This window comes from Dunckerocampus dactyliophorus, chromosome 4 (genome assembly GCF_027744805.1).
Source record: "Dunckerocampus dactyliophorus isolate RoL2022-P2 chromosome 4, RoL_Ddac_1.1, whole genome shotgun sequence".
NCBI classification, from domain to species: Eukaryota; Metazoa; Chordata; class Actinopteri; order Syngnathiformes; family Syngnathidae; genus Dunckerocampus; species Dunckerocampus dactyliophorus.
Window position 1 is genome coordinate 35,717,729 of NC_072822.1, and position 14,667 is coordinate 35,732,395.

Genomic DNA, 14,667 nt, shown 5'->3' on the forward strand with positions numbered 1-14,667 from the left:
TGCAACCGATTTCGACTGGTTCACAACGGGCTCCGGCACTCTGTAATGAGCTCAGAGTATTTGGCCCTCTTACGCTCATTGGCTTCGTCGACCCGGTCTTCCCAGGGGACTGTCAGCTCCAATAGCACCACCTGTTTAGTTGACTCCGATGTCAGCACCATGTCTGGCCGGAGCGAGGTGGTAACAATGTCTGCCGGGAACTTTACTTGCCTTCCCAGGTCCACTTGGAGCTGCCAGTCACGAGCGGTGGTTAGAAGCCCTCCTGCGGTGTTGAGCTGGTGGCCCTGCTCTGATGAATGTGATTGCCTGCTTTGGGGTCACCTGGGACTTGCTGTACTGTATCGCAGCGCAGATGGAATCCGCCAAGGCTTTTAAAACTTGGTCGTGGCGCCAGCGGTACCGACCCTCCCCTAGAGCCTTTGGGCAACAGCTCAGGATGTGCTCCATGGTTCCCCTTCTCTGGCAAAGCTTGCACTCTGGGGTGTCTGCCAGGCCCCAGGTGTGCAGATTAGCTGGGCTTGGGAGGATGTCATGCACTGATTGTATGCGGAACTTTGTCCGCAGAGGTTCAGCTCTCCAGTGCTCTGCCCAGGTTAGTTTGCGCGGTTCCACAAGCTCCCACCTTGTCCATGCCCCCTGCCTGGAAATTCCGACCATCCTGCAGCAGCATTGTTCCTCTACCTCTGCCCGGATCTCATTTTGGACAAGTCGGCGCTTCTCATTGCCACGAGCCTGGTCATAGCGTGGCCTGGGAAAGCTGCCAAGGCCTGCCCTCCCCATTGCCACGGTTCCCATCAAGGTCTTGTGTCTCAGCCGCACCTCTTCTCTGCCTACGGCTTCTTGTGCCTGCCACTTCCTTCCAATTTTAACCACAATCCCTGTCGACGTCTGCAGAGTCCCTGTACATCAACACCTCTCTGGATCGGGTGACCTTGAACTCCTCTGATAGTCCACTGAGGAGGACGTGCAGATTGTTGGAATGGCCATATAAGGCGATGCTGCTCAGGGGCCGAGGGAGCCCCAGTCATCTCCTGAGAAACTGGCTGATGGTCCTTTCTAGTGCCTCTACTGTTGTTATTGGTACCTCATAGACTAACAGGGGCCAGAGTATCCTAGGCAGGACACTGTGCTGGTACATCTCAGGCCTTAAATTTTCCTGGGAGACCCGATTTGTCTATGGCTGTGAGCCAAGAAGTCGGGTCGCTCTTGGTCTGCAGCACAGCTGCTGCATCCTTCAGGGAGCTGTCGAAGGTTTTGCCCAGGCTCTTGACAGGTTTTTCGGTCACCGTTGGAATCTTGGTCCCTCCAAGTGCAAAGTGGAAATGATCAGCCACTTTACCCTTCCTCAGGACCAGAGACCTGGATTTTGCTGGCTTGAAGCTCATCTTTGCCCAGGAGATGAGCTGGTCAAGCCCCTGAAGGAGCCACCTGCACCCAGAAACAGATGTAGTCATCACTGTCAAGTCGTCCATAAAGGCCCTTATGGGGGGCTGCCAGGTCCCTGATCTTGATTTTGGACCTCTGCATTCAACCTCCGCGGACTTGACAATCATGTTCATGGCCAAGGAGAATAATGACACCAAGATTGTACAGCCGGCGATTATCCCCTTCTCCCGGCGGTGCCAGCTAGATGTTACTTTGTTGGAGGAGACTCTTGCGCTGAAATCGTTGTAATAGTCCATGATGAGGTTGCAGATCTGCCCAGGGACGTGGTATCTTGTCAATGCTGTCTCGACAAGCTAGTGTGGGATGGATCCATTGGCGCTGGTTAGGTCAAGCCAGACAGTTGCCAAGTCTCCTTTGCTTTCCCTTGCCTCCTGGATTAACTGCGTCACGAGTCCTGTATGCTCCAGGCACCCAGGCACTCCTGGAACTCCCCCCTTCTGGACTGAGGAGTCTATGTAGGCATTCTTCAAGAGGAACTGTGTTAGTCGTTGGGACACGATCTTAAAGAAAATCTTGCTCTCAACGTTGAGCAGCCAGATTATACGAAACTGCTTGATGTTGCTAGAGTTCTCTTCCTTCGGGATCCAGACGCCTTTGACATGTCTCCACTAGGCTGCGACTTTCCCTCTTCGCCAGATCACCTTCAAGATCTTCCAGAGACGTTTGAGGAGCCGTGAACACTGCTTATAGACCTTCTAAGGTACACCACTGGGACCGAGGACTGAACAAGATATTGCAGTTCTGACAGCTTCCCTTACCTCTGACAGGGTGGGCTCATTACTGTTGAATTGAGAAGACTGAAGAAATTTGGCATGTCCACCACAATCCTGAGTTGCTTCTACAGATGCACTATGGAAAGTGTTGTTTCCGCCTCCCTCACTGTTTGGTACGGTAACTGTACAACACGTGATAGGAAGGCACTCCAGCGGGTGATCAAGACCTCACAGAACATTGTTGGGGCAGCCCTCCCCTCACTGCAAGACATTTATAAAACTAGAGTCCTACGAAGAACACACAACCTCATCAAGGACAGCACACATCCACAACACTCATTATTCACACTCCTACCGTCAGGCAGACGCTACAGGAGTTTGAAGTCCAGGACCACAAGGCTGGCAAACAGCTTTTATTCACAGGCCATCAAGCTTCTCAACGACGCACTCACACACGCTGCACGCAACACACGCACACACTCTCATAGCACTTTATTTATTTATTTGTATTATTTATTTATTTGTATTATTTATTTGTATTAATGTCTCTTCTGTTGTTGTTGCTTAATTTATTGGTATTTATGTTTCTTATGTTCTTATTCTTTTCTTGTGTTTTCTTTCTTTTCTTGGGAGAATGAACAGAATAAGAATTTAATTGCATAGTATAACTGCCTGTTTTACTGTGCATATGACAATAAAACTCTTGAATCTTGAATTGGAACGCTGGTTCTGGAGGTGTCACCAGGGCCTTGCAAGGGCCAAGCTCTTGGTTTCTTGTGGCATCATAGAAGGTGTCGTTGAGATTGTTGTCAATCTCTCCTACGGGGCAAGTAAGGTGGCCACGTCGCTTCTGGCCCAGTAGCTTTGTCGTGAAGGCAAAGGGGTTTCCAATAAAGGCACTCCGCTTCCGGGCCCTTTCCTTTCCCTTCCTTCGGTGCCTTTCAGCCCTCCTCAACATGATGAGCTTTTTCCTTATGATGTTGGTGAGTTCCAACAGAGCAGGGCTCTCCTCTTCCGTGGCTGCCTTGAACTGGCGTCTCAAGGATTTTAGCTCTTACCTCAGCTGGCTTATCTTGAGTTCCCGCCGATTGAGCCTTGCTGGGTTTCTTGCTCCTTGCTTCTGTTCCACTCTGAAACGTTCAGTTCCTATGTTCATTATGAAGGAGCACATAGTTTGGAGTTTCTGGTCAGCGTCACCCTTCGATATGACTTCCAGGGCTTCATCTACGTCCTCATCCAGCTTGTTCCACTCCTTGCTGTTGGCAGCAGGCCACTTCACCTGACGATGTTCCGATTTCCTTCTTGGTGGGGGGAATTGTGTTGCTCGGAGGTTCCGGGTACTGTGGGGTGACTCCGGACCTCCTCCGCCTCCTCCTCCTCCTCCTCCGTCTGACCAGGTTCTGCAGCGGGCTCAACCAAAGTTGTTGCGCCGTCTGTCCCTTCACTTGTCCCTTCCCAAGGCAGGCCATCTTAGTCTGGTGGATCTTCAGACCTCTCGGGTTCTTGCAGACCTTGTCGCATACGCAGACTGCGCTCGTACTTTGTTGATCATTTGCTTTGGTCATTACCAATATTTCCGTCCGATTGGGATGCTCATCCTCCCCCCCTCTTGGGCATCCCTGAGGGTATTTTCTTGTAGGGTTCTTCGTAGCAATATTTGGTTGCCCCTCACAGGAGCTGTAGGTCAGGGGGCTGGCCTTTCCTACCCCAGTCGCCGTCTCTCCGAGCTGTCCACTGTCTTTCCAGTTGTCACCACTCTTTCGTGACTTCGTGACTGTCATCCAGCCTTTCCTAGAGGTCACTGGATAGGCCGGATGTGATACATTTAAATACGCCTCACGGTAATACTTGGACACGTCATCAGTGATAAAGTCAGTGAGTTGAAATATTGAAGAAAAAATGTTTTTTTAAAGTGATACTAATATGAGAAACAAACAACAAAATAAAGTTGGCCTTTTTGGAAAATTAGGATGGTAAAAAAGTACTAATATTATGGGAATAAAGTTATCATATTACAAAAAGAAAATGTATCAAGATTGTTTAAGAAGAAAGTTAAAACATTTGGGAAAAAGTTATAATATTAAGGGAATAATATTATGAGAAGAACATTTGCGGACATTATTTAAGAAGAATGTTGAAATATTTGGTCAATTAAAAAAACAGCAGCAGAAATGAAAAAAAACACACATAGCTATGTTAGTGTTGCTAACGTTTTGTGTCCTCCTGTCCCGCTCCGGGCTTACTGAGCTTAACTGGACATCAAGGCTTGATTTTGGACGACACACGTTTGTGGCGTGTGTAAAATAGACAGGTTGTCATATTCGTTGGACCAGCAGAGGGCAGTCTCGTCCAGGAAATGCTCTTATTCCCCTCGGGTTTGCCCTGCTGAACTCAGGCACGTTGATCTCCATCACTGGGCCACCAAAGTGACTTTTCTGAAGTTTCCACTTTCCACACTACACCGCAGGATCTTGGCGTGACAAACACGACACAGACATGTGGAGCGGGATTCTCTCTGACCCACGTCTTTTTTCCGAGGACATGTGGACGATCACGCTGTCTTCTGACCTAAAAAGTCCTCGTGACGGTTGTTTCCAATAAGCGACAGCAAGATGAGACGGCGGGCTTTTGATGAGGGCGAACGTGTTTGTTTTGCTAAAGAGGATAATTGAAAGCAGACATTTCCACTCGGCTTCCATTTTTTGACGCGCGCTGATGTTTTCTCTGCTTGCAGATGAAGGAGTCACATTTGGTGGCTGACTGGTCGACTATTAGTCCAAAAAGACCAGTTCTATGGAGTATTGTGGTCACTAAGCATCAGTAATGTTGTAGCCATGAGACATTACCGTCACACCGCATGGAGTCGGCCACGGCATGTCCGACATGATAGAGGGGAAAAAAAAGGTCTCCTCCCATTCTGTGTGGAAGTGGTAGGTTTTTGGCTACTTACTTTGTCCTTCTTCCATTGGTGTTGCGCAATCTACACGTCGACGTGCCTCTGATTATGTTCAAAAAACATTTTTACAACGTCACAAACGGGAAATTCAGTTACGCAGTCGGATGTGGAACCGAGGAACCATGATAAACGAGGGACGATGGTACAACTTTTTTCAAGAAAGTATCAAAGTCTGTTCTTGTGAGATTACAACTGTTTAAAAAAGTTTTTTTCTCAGAAAGATTCCAACTTTATTCTCACAAGGGTACGACTTTTTCTTGAAAAGAGATTAGAGATTTTTATGTACTTTTTTCCCCCTCCAAAATGTGACGTTTCTAGTAAAGTTACGACTTTTTTCTCAAAAATATCCAATGTTTTTTAAAGAACATTGCAACTTTTTTTCCCCCGAAAATACAAGACATCCTTCTCTTAAGGTTAGGACTTTCGTCTTGAAAAGATGGAACATTATTTAATTGAAGATTACAGCTTTTTTTTTTTCCAAAAAATATGTTTGTGGTGAAACCTTGGTTAGCATCTTTAATTCGTTCCAGAACGTCCGACTCCAACCCAAGCGGATGCAAACTGAGAAATCAAGTTAATCCAATGAATCCCTTCCAGAAAGCCAAAGTTCGGTGGCTATTTTGTTTAGCTAGCTAATAGGATGCTAACAAGGAAGCGTGTTCTATGTTAAGAAGTTAGAATCACACGGTGTGTTAATGACACGACGAGACGCGCGCTAAGCGAAGGACGCACGCAAACCGAGTCGTACATTTTTTACGTTAACCCAAAAACATGCTAACCAGGGCGGACGCTACCCGAGGTTCTGTTGATTTCTTACCATTACCACATTTTTCTTGAAAATATCAAACTCTTACAGATGATTGCAACCTTTTTTCTTGCAAAAGTGACTTTATTCTCGGAAGATTGCAGCTTTTTTTCCTTCACATAAATATGACTTCTTATTACACTTATTCTTGTAAAATCGCAACGTTTTTCCTGGAAAATATACTTAATTGTGACATTATTCTCGTAAAATTACAATTTATTCCCGGAAAACACATGTGAATATGACTTCATTCTCGTAAGATTACATTTTTTTCCTGGAAAATATACGAATATGACTTTATTCTCATAAGACTGCGACTTTTTCCTGGAAAATACACGTAAATATGACTTTATTCTCGTAAGATTACAGCTTTTTTCTTGAAAAACTTTTACAGATGATTACAACTTTACTCTCATAAGATTACAGCTCTCTTTTACGCTTACAAATTAATTTTTTTTTCCTAAAAAATATTACTTTATTCTCAAAAGACTGACGTTTTTGTTCTGTAAATAATAATAACTCCCCACAAAATCACACTGATAATTGACGGCGTTATTCCGGATGCCATTGCTCGCTCTTGTTTTTTGTAGGTTAAAAATGTGCTCTTGGCTCTACCTTGGGACATTCAAGGTAGACTCTAATTAAAGGGTGCCAACAGCGCCCTCTTGTGGGCTAGGGCCCGCCTACACGATAGTAATGATTGAAAATGAGCCCAGTTCGGGTGCCGGAGTTTCTTTTAAGGTGGAACGGTAGGTTAAAGTCAGCGCTGCACTAAGAAGAGAATATTTTCCCACCAGAGCAACATTTGTAAGATTAGATATCAAGTTAGGATTATTCTTATTCTTATTATTGCTAGTTTGTTAAAAAGTCGAAAGAAGTCAAAGTTTGAAAATAGTGGCGACCCCCAGTCCCCCCTTCCCCCAAGAGTGCCTCCTTAACCCACTCACTTAAGCGTGAACGGGGGCGTGGTCACCAGACTTGTGGGCGGTTCCTTTTGGAGTGGGAGAAGAAGAAAAAAAAGCTAAAAAAAATCACGTGTTTGGAGATCAAAGGAGCCGCGCTTTGTAGAGAAGGAGAGGGAGGGGTGAGAAAGAAAGAGGGGTGGAGGAGGGAGGGGTTGGGGGGGGGGGGGGGTGCAGTGTCATTGACAAGACTCCGCTGGTGAAATAAACACGCTCCTCTACGGCGCACTCGCTGCTCGCCTTTGCGCACATTTTCGCTCCCTATTTTTCGGTGCGATCGGTCGGACCTCGAACACGAACTGTTCGAACTCGGGTTCGAAAGTATGTTTCGATCGGCGCCGCGGATTCGGCCGGCGAGGAGATGATGACGACGACGCCGATCGTGAGGATGATGATGACCGTCGTTCCGCGGGGCGGCTCGGATCGGGACCCCGGCGGCGGCGCCGTCCTGCCCCTGTTGGCCGTGGTGGCCGCGTCCCTCCTGGGCGCCGCGCTGGGCAAGGATACGGCCTTTGTGGAGGTGGTTCTGTTCGAGTCGAGTCCCAGCGGGGATTACACCACGTACACGACGGGCTTGCAGGGACGCTTCTCCAAAGCCGGAGCCACCATCAGCGCCGAGGGGGAGATCGTCCAAGTATGTGTCAAGTGTCTCCTTTCTCCCCCCCCTTGAAAACTTTGACAGGAGTTGTGTGTGCGTGCATGCGTGCGCGCGCGTGTGTGAGGATGGTACGACTTTGCAGCCCAATGCGGTCACAAGATGGCTCCTATCTTGTGGAATTCATTCACGGGGCAACGCGCCGCTTTGCAGCAACTTTGTTTGTCGTTTGTTTGCTTTCCGACTGCAACGTTGCGCTGATTTGCTCCGAAAAGCGTGCGCACTTTATTGGTGCACACTTTGCACGCTTGCTTTGCAAAGTTGCCATGTTTGTTTGTGGACTGACCCTAGAGTGTGTGTGTGTGTGTGTGTGTGTGTGTGTGTGGGGTGGGGGGTGGGGGGGTCTACTTCCGCCATGTAGGCTGCTTTCAAAGTTACTTCTTGTCTGATGGTGTGTGTGTGTGTGTGCGCGCGCGTGTGTGCCAAGTGCTAATTTGAACTTTTTATGATGGTTGCTTCATCATCTTGGCCACTGTGGCGTTTGATGTTGCAACTTCCTGACCTTCTTTGTGTGTTTGATTTGAGGCTGATTGCTGGGGGATCAAGATCCAAAATCCTTTGTAGTTTTGCTATCCGGTCCAAGCGCCCCCCCCCCCCCCCCCAAAAAAAAAAAAAATCTTCTTTTGCAGGGATTGGGGAATTGTTATCCAGAGGAGACTGAGGGCGGAGACTGTTGGGTGTCATGCTGCAGTATAGTGCAGAGTTAACACTGGAGTGTGTGTGTTTACTTGTTTATTTTGTGTCTTTTTGTAGCCATGTGTCCTCAGATGTTCCAAAGCATGATGAGTAGTTACCCTAGCGAGTAGAGTAGGTACCAAAGCACGATGAGTAGTTACCCTAGCGAGTAGAGTAGGTACCAAAGCACGATGAGTAGTTATCCTAGCGAGTAGAGTTGGTACGGTGCAGTGGGGAAGGGGCTTTAGTGTTGTTTGTTGTTGCTTTTAGACGACTCAGTGGGAGTCACTCTGAGGTAAACCTATAGGGCTGCTTGTACATATTTATTCATGCTCTGTACACCTGTAATGGACCATATTTACTTCATAATCGTACCCTCTAATGTACCATGTTTACATCTAAATGTACCCCTGATGTACCATATTTACAGTACATCCAAATGTACTGCCAATGTACAATGTTTACATCATAATGTACCTCCAATGTACTATAATGATATAATTACATAATATTTACATCCTATTTATTGGTCTATGCATTTCTACGCACCTCCTGTACGATATTTACGTCACAATGTGGCACTAATGTACCATATTTACGTCCTATTGAATAGCTTATGCACATCTAATGGCCTATGTAAGGGTGTGTGCACCCCAGAGAGTCAGACTAGTGTGACTTGTAGCATGCAGCGTCGTCCAGCCTCCACAGTAAACACGCATTGTTGTTCGTGCATGTGGATATGCAGTATTTGTGCATGTGGCCGTGCATGGTTGTTTGTGCGTGTACAATGCGTGTGGCCGTGCATGGTTGTTTGTGCGTGTACAATGCATGTGGCCGTGCATGGTTGTTTGTGCGTGTGGCCGTGCATGGTTGTTTGTGCGTGTGCGTTGGTCGTTTGTGCGTGTTGACGTGCATGGTTGTTTGTGCATGTACAATGCATGTGGCCGTGCATGGTTGTTTGTGCGTGTGGCCGTGCATGGTTGTTTGTGCGTGTGGACTGTGAGCTGCTGACGGCCGCAGTGCTCCATAAAGCTGCATTGTGTCTCCATCCACAAAATGCATTCTTGTCTTCAAGACATGGCTTTACTCTGAACGAGCGAGCGACGTGCGCGGATCAAAGCGCCAACGCAGCCAAAAAGGCCCTGGTTTATGCGCCACGATGGCCATTTGGCGCCACTCGCCGACCGCACGCAAGCGGCGGACGTCAGCTTTACATCGGAAAACCACGTCTATTTAGGTTTGCTTGCTTTTGCTAGCGTGGCCGGTGACCACTTAGAGGCGGCCCGTGTTTTGTCTCGCTGTAATGAGCGGCGGGGCGTCCAGCGAGGCGCTCCGTCTTGACTTTTTCTCCCTGAAGATTTATGAATCTGACGACGAGCGGCGGCCATATGACCCGAGGAGTATAATCATGACCTGCTGTCAAGTCGAGCGCTCGTGGAATGACATGGCCGGGGAAAATGGCTGCGGTGTTGTGACGGCTATCGTGTGGGTCCAGCGGAAATATTTGGCTTCCTTTTTTCGAGTTGTCCGTAGTGACCTCTTTGGACGGCGCTGCGCATGCACGTGGGCGCTCCCTCGAGGTCGGACACGGGGACTGCTGATCCAAGAACCCTGGGAGCTTAATCACGGCGGCATTCCTGCATCCAAAAAAACAACCCTGCAAGTTTGGATTGCGTTAAGCCTGTTAAGTGTCGCCATGACGCCAGCAAATCAGCCCGATGAAGTCACCGAGGTTGTAAAGAGCGGAGCATGACGGGACGGGACTCTCGCTTTGACCTGAAGGCCTGAAGGTTTTAAAGTGGAAATGGAAAGAGACTTTTAATGCAAATGCCAAAAGTCATTATGTACAATGAGCTTTAATAATGATTTAGGGTGCATGAGAAAGTATACAAACAAGTACATTGCACGACACAGCAGCAACAGAACCAATGTTGTAGTCGCACGAAGGAGCTACTGCTATCACTAACAATAGTGCGGCGAATGCATGACTTTCATTTTAAAGCGCATGCAGAGGTAGACAACGCTGCTGCATGCTGGCCACTCATGATGCTTCAAATGCAGCTACTGTCATCAGAAAAATACATCAGGAGGTTGCCTACAGCCACAGCTGTCAGTTGTGTCCCAATAGCGCCAACATCCACGTCGAAAGTCATCGCAAGGCACTTTGCACGTCGACCACGCGTCGCACGCATCAAAGGCAGCCAGCATGAGCGAGCGGTGAAGCGACAGAGGCAAGGAAAAAAAAAACAACTCAGCAAAAGTCACATGACTTTTGCTGAGTTGAGGAAGAAGTTGCACGCTGGATGGCGGAGCTGCTACCTTGGTGCTGGCACGACTTGTGTCGCGCCGCATTTAGACTGTAATGAGGGCTCTGGTGGTTGAAGGCATGCGAGTGCTCCTTCTTCACCGCATGCTGGAAAGCCCGAGAGGCCAGAACGGGGCCGGTCCCAGACGGGAGGTGCCGGGGAGCAGACTACTCCCAAAGCAACAGTAGCGGCGGCGGCGGCGGCGGTGCGAGTCTCCTTTTTAAATGTAAAAAAAAAAAAAACAACCTTAAAATGCTGCTCTCCATTTATTGGCCTGGCGGTCGCAGCTGCATTTTTTTATTTTCTTTAACCTGTGATCGTCTCCGAGTCGCCACCCTCTTTGACTTTCATGTCCGGGCCAAAGTCATTTGAAGCTGATTTTCTCAAAAAGGACAGGACCCCCCAGCCACATGTGTCAGCGCTGTTTGCGTGCAGGCATGATTTGACGGTAAAACTCGTACTGGAACGTATCGGGCAGGCGTGGGCGCTGGTTAGTCGGCGGAAAACAAATGTTCACATCCTTAGCTGTCGCGAAAGCGTGAAAAAAGCGACTGCTTTCGTTGTAAAAACATCAAAACGGTTCAGACAAGTAAAGGCGCCGGTGCAAAGCAAGGACGTTCTTATTTGTGTGTCGCACAAGTGTAAAAAGAAGTGAATCGACTGCTAATCGCGCGTGGTAAAAACTTTCTGCGCATCTATTTTTTTCCCCATGCAAAATAAAGTCCAGTACAGTCACGCGTTCATGCAAGTGTAAAAAGAAGGGAAGCGCTAAACTGCTAATCTCCCCCGTAGCGAACACATGTCACAGTTGAACTGTCTTAAAAGCGTAACAAGAAGTGAAGCCCTGTTGTTGCTGTCAAGGTGTAAAAAGAGTCTTAACTTTGATGGCGAAGGCGGGTCTTCTTCTTCAAGTGTAAAAAGAAGTTCATCACTGTCGATGGTGAAAGGTAGAGAGTTAGCGTCCCAAAGCAAACCATGCAAGTGCTTGTTCTGTACACGGCAGGGAGCGTGTTAGCATCCTCAACTGCTTCTGCTTTAAAATGGCTGATGTGACATCCTGCAGACTTTAAACCCCCGCCCCCAACCTACCGCTCTGAGTGTTCCCAGTTGGTGGAAAAACATTAAACGCTCAAGCATGAGACAAGTTAATACAAGAAAGTCAATCCCGCCCCGCCCCCAAGGCTCGTTCCCTCTCGTCTCCGAGCTTCCCATTCCCGCTGTTGCACGTGAAGCAGGTGCACGTGTCGGTACTGGTGGCCCCGGTGGCTATGGGAGCCCATCCGGGTTGAGATGAACTGTTTCTCGTGGGGAGGGGAGACGCACTTCACCCAATCCGCTATCGATCTCGTGTCGGTCCGAGCTCGTTTGTGCGAAGCTCATTTATTTCTCTTGTCCGTGCGGTCATTGAGGACTGTTTCCTTTGAAGACATTTGAGGAAAAAGGCTTGTCCCACATAATGGATGCCACATGTCACACACAACATACGGGAGGGCACAGACGTTAGCAACGCTAGCATAGTAGCTTTTTGCGCTAAATTGCCAACATTCGACCCGCTTTTTAACAGCGATGTCATGCGAGGTCAGCCTAGCTGCCTAATAATCCTGGCTGAGTTTCATTAATTAGCATTAAATTTGTTTTTGTAAAGATGTGTAGCGAAGCCTGTTTTTTAAAAATGACTTCTGGAGAAAAGGAACCTGCAACTTCAAAAGCAAGTGTTTCAGTGCCCCTTCCCTCTAGTGGAGCAAACAAGTGAGGGTGATTTTTCTCACATTTGGTGAGTCCTCGGGACACATGTTACCGTTAGCACGCCATTAAAATGTCACATTGACATCATAGGGCACACAAATGTTAGCAACACCAGCATGGTAGCTTTGTGTGCTACAGTGCTAACATTACACTTTTAACAGCGGCATCATGCTAGGTTAGCCTCGTCGCTGATAATCCTGGCTGAGTTTCATACAATTAGCATAAATGTTTTTAAAGATGTGTAGAGAAGCCTGCATTTTTCATGACTTTCTGGCTTCCTAGGGACACCCATTACTGTTAGCACATCATGAAAAAGTCACTTTTTCATCACGGGGAACACAAACTTCAGCAACACTGGCATAGCAGCTATGTGAGCCACAGTGCTAACATTACACTCACATTTTAACAGCTACATCATGCTCGGTTAGCCAAGTTGCTGAAAAATCCTTGCAGAATTTCATACAGTTAGCATGAAATGTTTTTTTTAAGATGTGTAGCGAAGCCTGCCTTTCGGGCGTATACGTGTGACTCAGCTTGGGGCGGGTCAGAGGCGGTATGTCCACGAGGAAGGAGGTTTGTCCTCAGTGTCACGTTTTAAGCGAAGGAGTTTGGTGCTCATGTTTGAACGTCGTGCAAAAGTCCGTGCGTGGTGACCAGCTTATGTTGGAGACACTGGATGGACCGCAGCGCGTCCAACATGGAAGCAGGAAAAAAAGCTCCGGTTTTGTCTGTTCAAAGGCCACTTCATCCCTGACGGCTACCCACGTTTCCATGCTAAAACAAAAGGCGGGAGGGGGTGCTCCCAGCGGCTCGTCCAGGCGGAGGCATGCTTTGTTGTCCGCCAGGAATGTGCTGACTAACAGCAGAAGGCAGCCTCCTCCATTGTTGGCCCGATGGACTAGCAAGGTAGCGGTGCAGCTCATGGCTTTCATGCCGCGTCTTATCACCCATGCGGGCTGCTTACTCAAGTTCAAGAACAGCAGGTTCAAAGTTCTTTCCTTTGTGTACATCATTGCATAAGAATCATCCCAGCTTTTTGTTCAGTTGTTCCGCACGGAGTTGGTTTGCTTATCCTTGGCGATGCCTGCTTTCTCTATCATATTCATGCACAGGGGCCCGTGCCATTATTCTTTCTCCGCCTTTTGTTTCCTTTCATGGATCCCCACACAATGGTGGCAAAGGTCATTTTACAGTGGTGCCACACGGGGACAAACCATCACGTCCTCCTCGAGACGCTTCCAGAGGCTCCCGGAGGTGTGATGGATGGTGCTGGCTCTGTCTGAAGGGAATAAGCCAGGTGTCTGCTGGCGCCACAGAAGCATCCGTGAGCGCCCGGACCTCCTCTGATTCCTTTTGCTGAAAGTGCGCCGTGGTTTTTTCTTTTCTTAATGATGCATAGCGCCATCTTTTTTGGTCACGGGAGGCTTGTCTGTTAGCTCAGGTGTTTCCTACATGACTGAGTATGTTTGCTACAATTTGAGCCAATATTTGGCATAGAAAACACTATTAACTCAGGGTAGGCATAACAACCACTAGTGTTGTTCATGTACCCAACTGCAGAGAGTGCCAGGCATCTATTGGGGGGGAGGCCTTTTATTTTGGAGATGTATAAAACGCCGAAACTGCTCAGGGTAACCCCCTAACCTTCAGCTTTACAGATGCCATGGACATCACTCAATTTCTCAATAATGATTATTATTTGTTTAATGCTAGCCTATGCTCTGTAAGCTAATCAACTCCACAACGCCAAAAGCTAATTCACACCCGGCTTCCAAGTACAACTTATGTCAACGTTTTTGACTCGTAGAGCGACTAACACAAACCCCGCACGAGCAAGCACTTCGAGGTCTTTCCTTGCCTCCGTCGCCAAACAGAACTCAGTCTGTTTTCAGCATTTTCTAGACCAGGGATGTTATTGTTTATTATTATTTAACAAGAAAACTTAAAACAGCAGCGGAAATGGAACAATGAGTAGTAATTTTACAAGAATAAAGTCTAAATATTGAGGGAAAAAATTTGTAATCTAACAAGAAAAAGCCTAAATTTGACGGGAATAATGTCATAATATTATGAGAAAAAAACAGAATTTTAGTAGCATAAAGGTGACATATTAACAAAAAAAGAGGTTGTACACTAAGTCCCCAACTAACGAACACAATTGGTTCCAGACGACCGTTCTTAAGTCAAATTGTTCTTAAGTAGGGGAAAAGGTAGTATTAGCAATGATATACTGTAGGTACTACATGTACGTGTATACATATACAGTATATGTGTATGTATGTTATTACCAATGATATAGGTACTACATCTATGTGTATACATATACAGTATATGTGTATGTATGTTATTACCAATGATATAGGTACTACATGTACGTGTATACATATACAGTATATGTGTATG

At 47.3% G+C, this 14,667-nt stretch overlaps 1 protein-coding gene across 3 annotated transcripts in view; it reads left to right on the forward strand.

The window, feature by feature from the left end:
* znrf3 (zinc and ring finger 3) overlaps positions 1–14,667 on the forward strand; it is a 94,201-nt gene that overhangs the window by 5,602 nt on the left and 73,932 nt on the right. For 2 of the 3 annotated variants that reach the window (XM_054772970.1, XM_054772971.1), the window contains exon 1: positions 7,067–7,516. The exons of the other annotated variant lie outside the window; for it this stretch is intronic. In XM_054772970.1, the coding sequence (XP_054628945.1) occupies positions 7,244–7,516 (273 nt within the window). In that variant the 5' untranslated portion in view covers positions 7,067–7,243. Of the gene's footprint in view, positions 1–7,066; positions 7,517–14,667 lie in introns of those variants that run through there. 3 annotated transcript variants of the gene reach the window in all.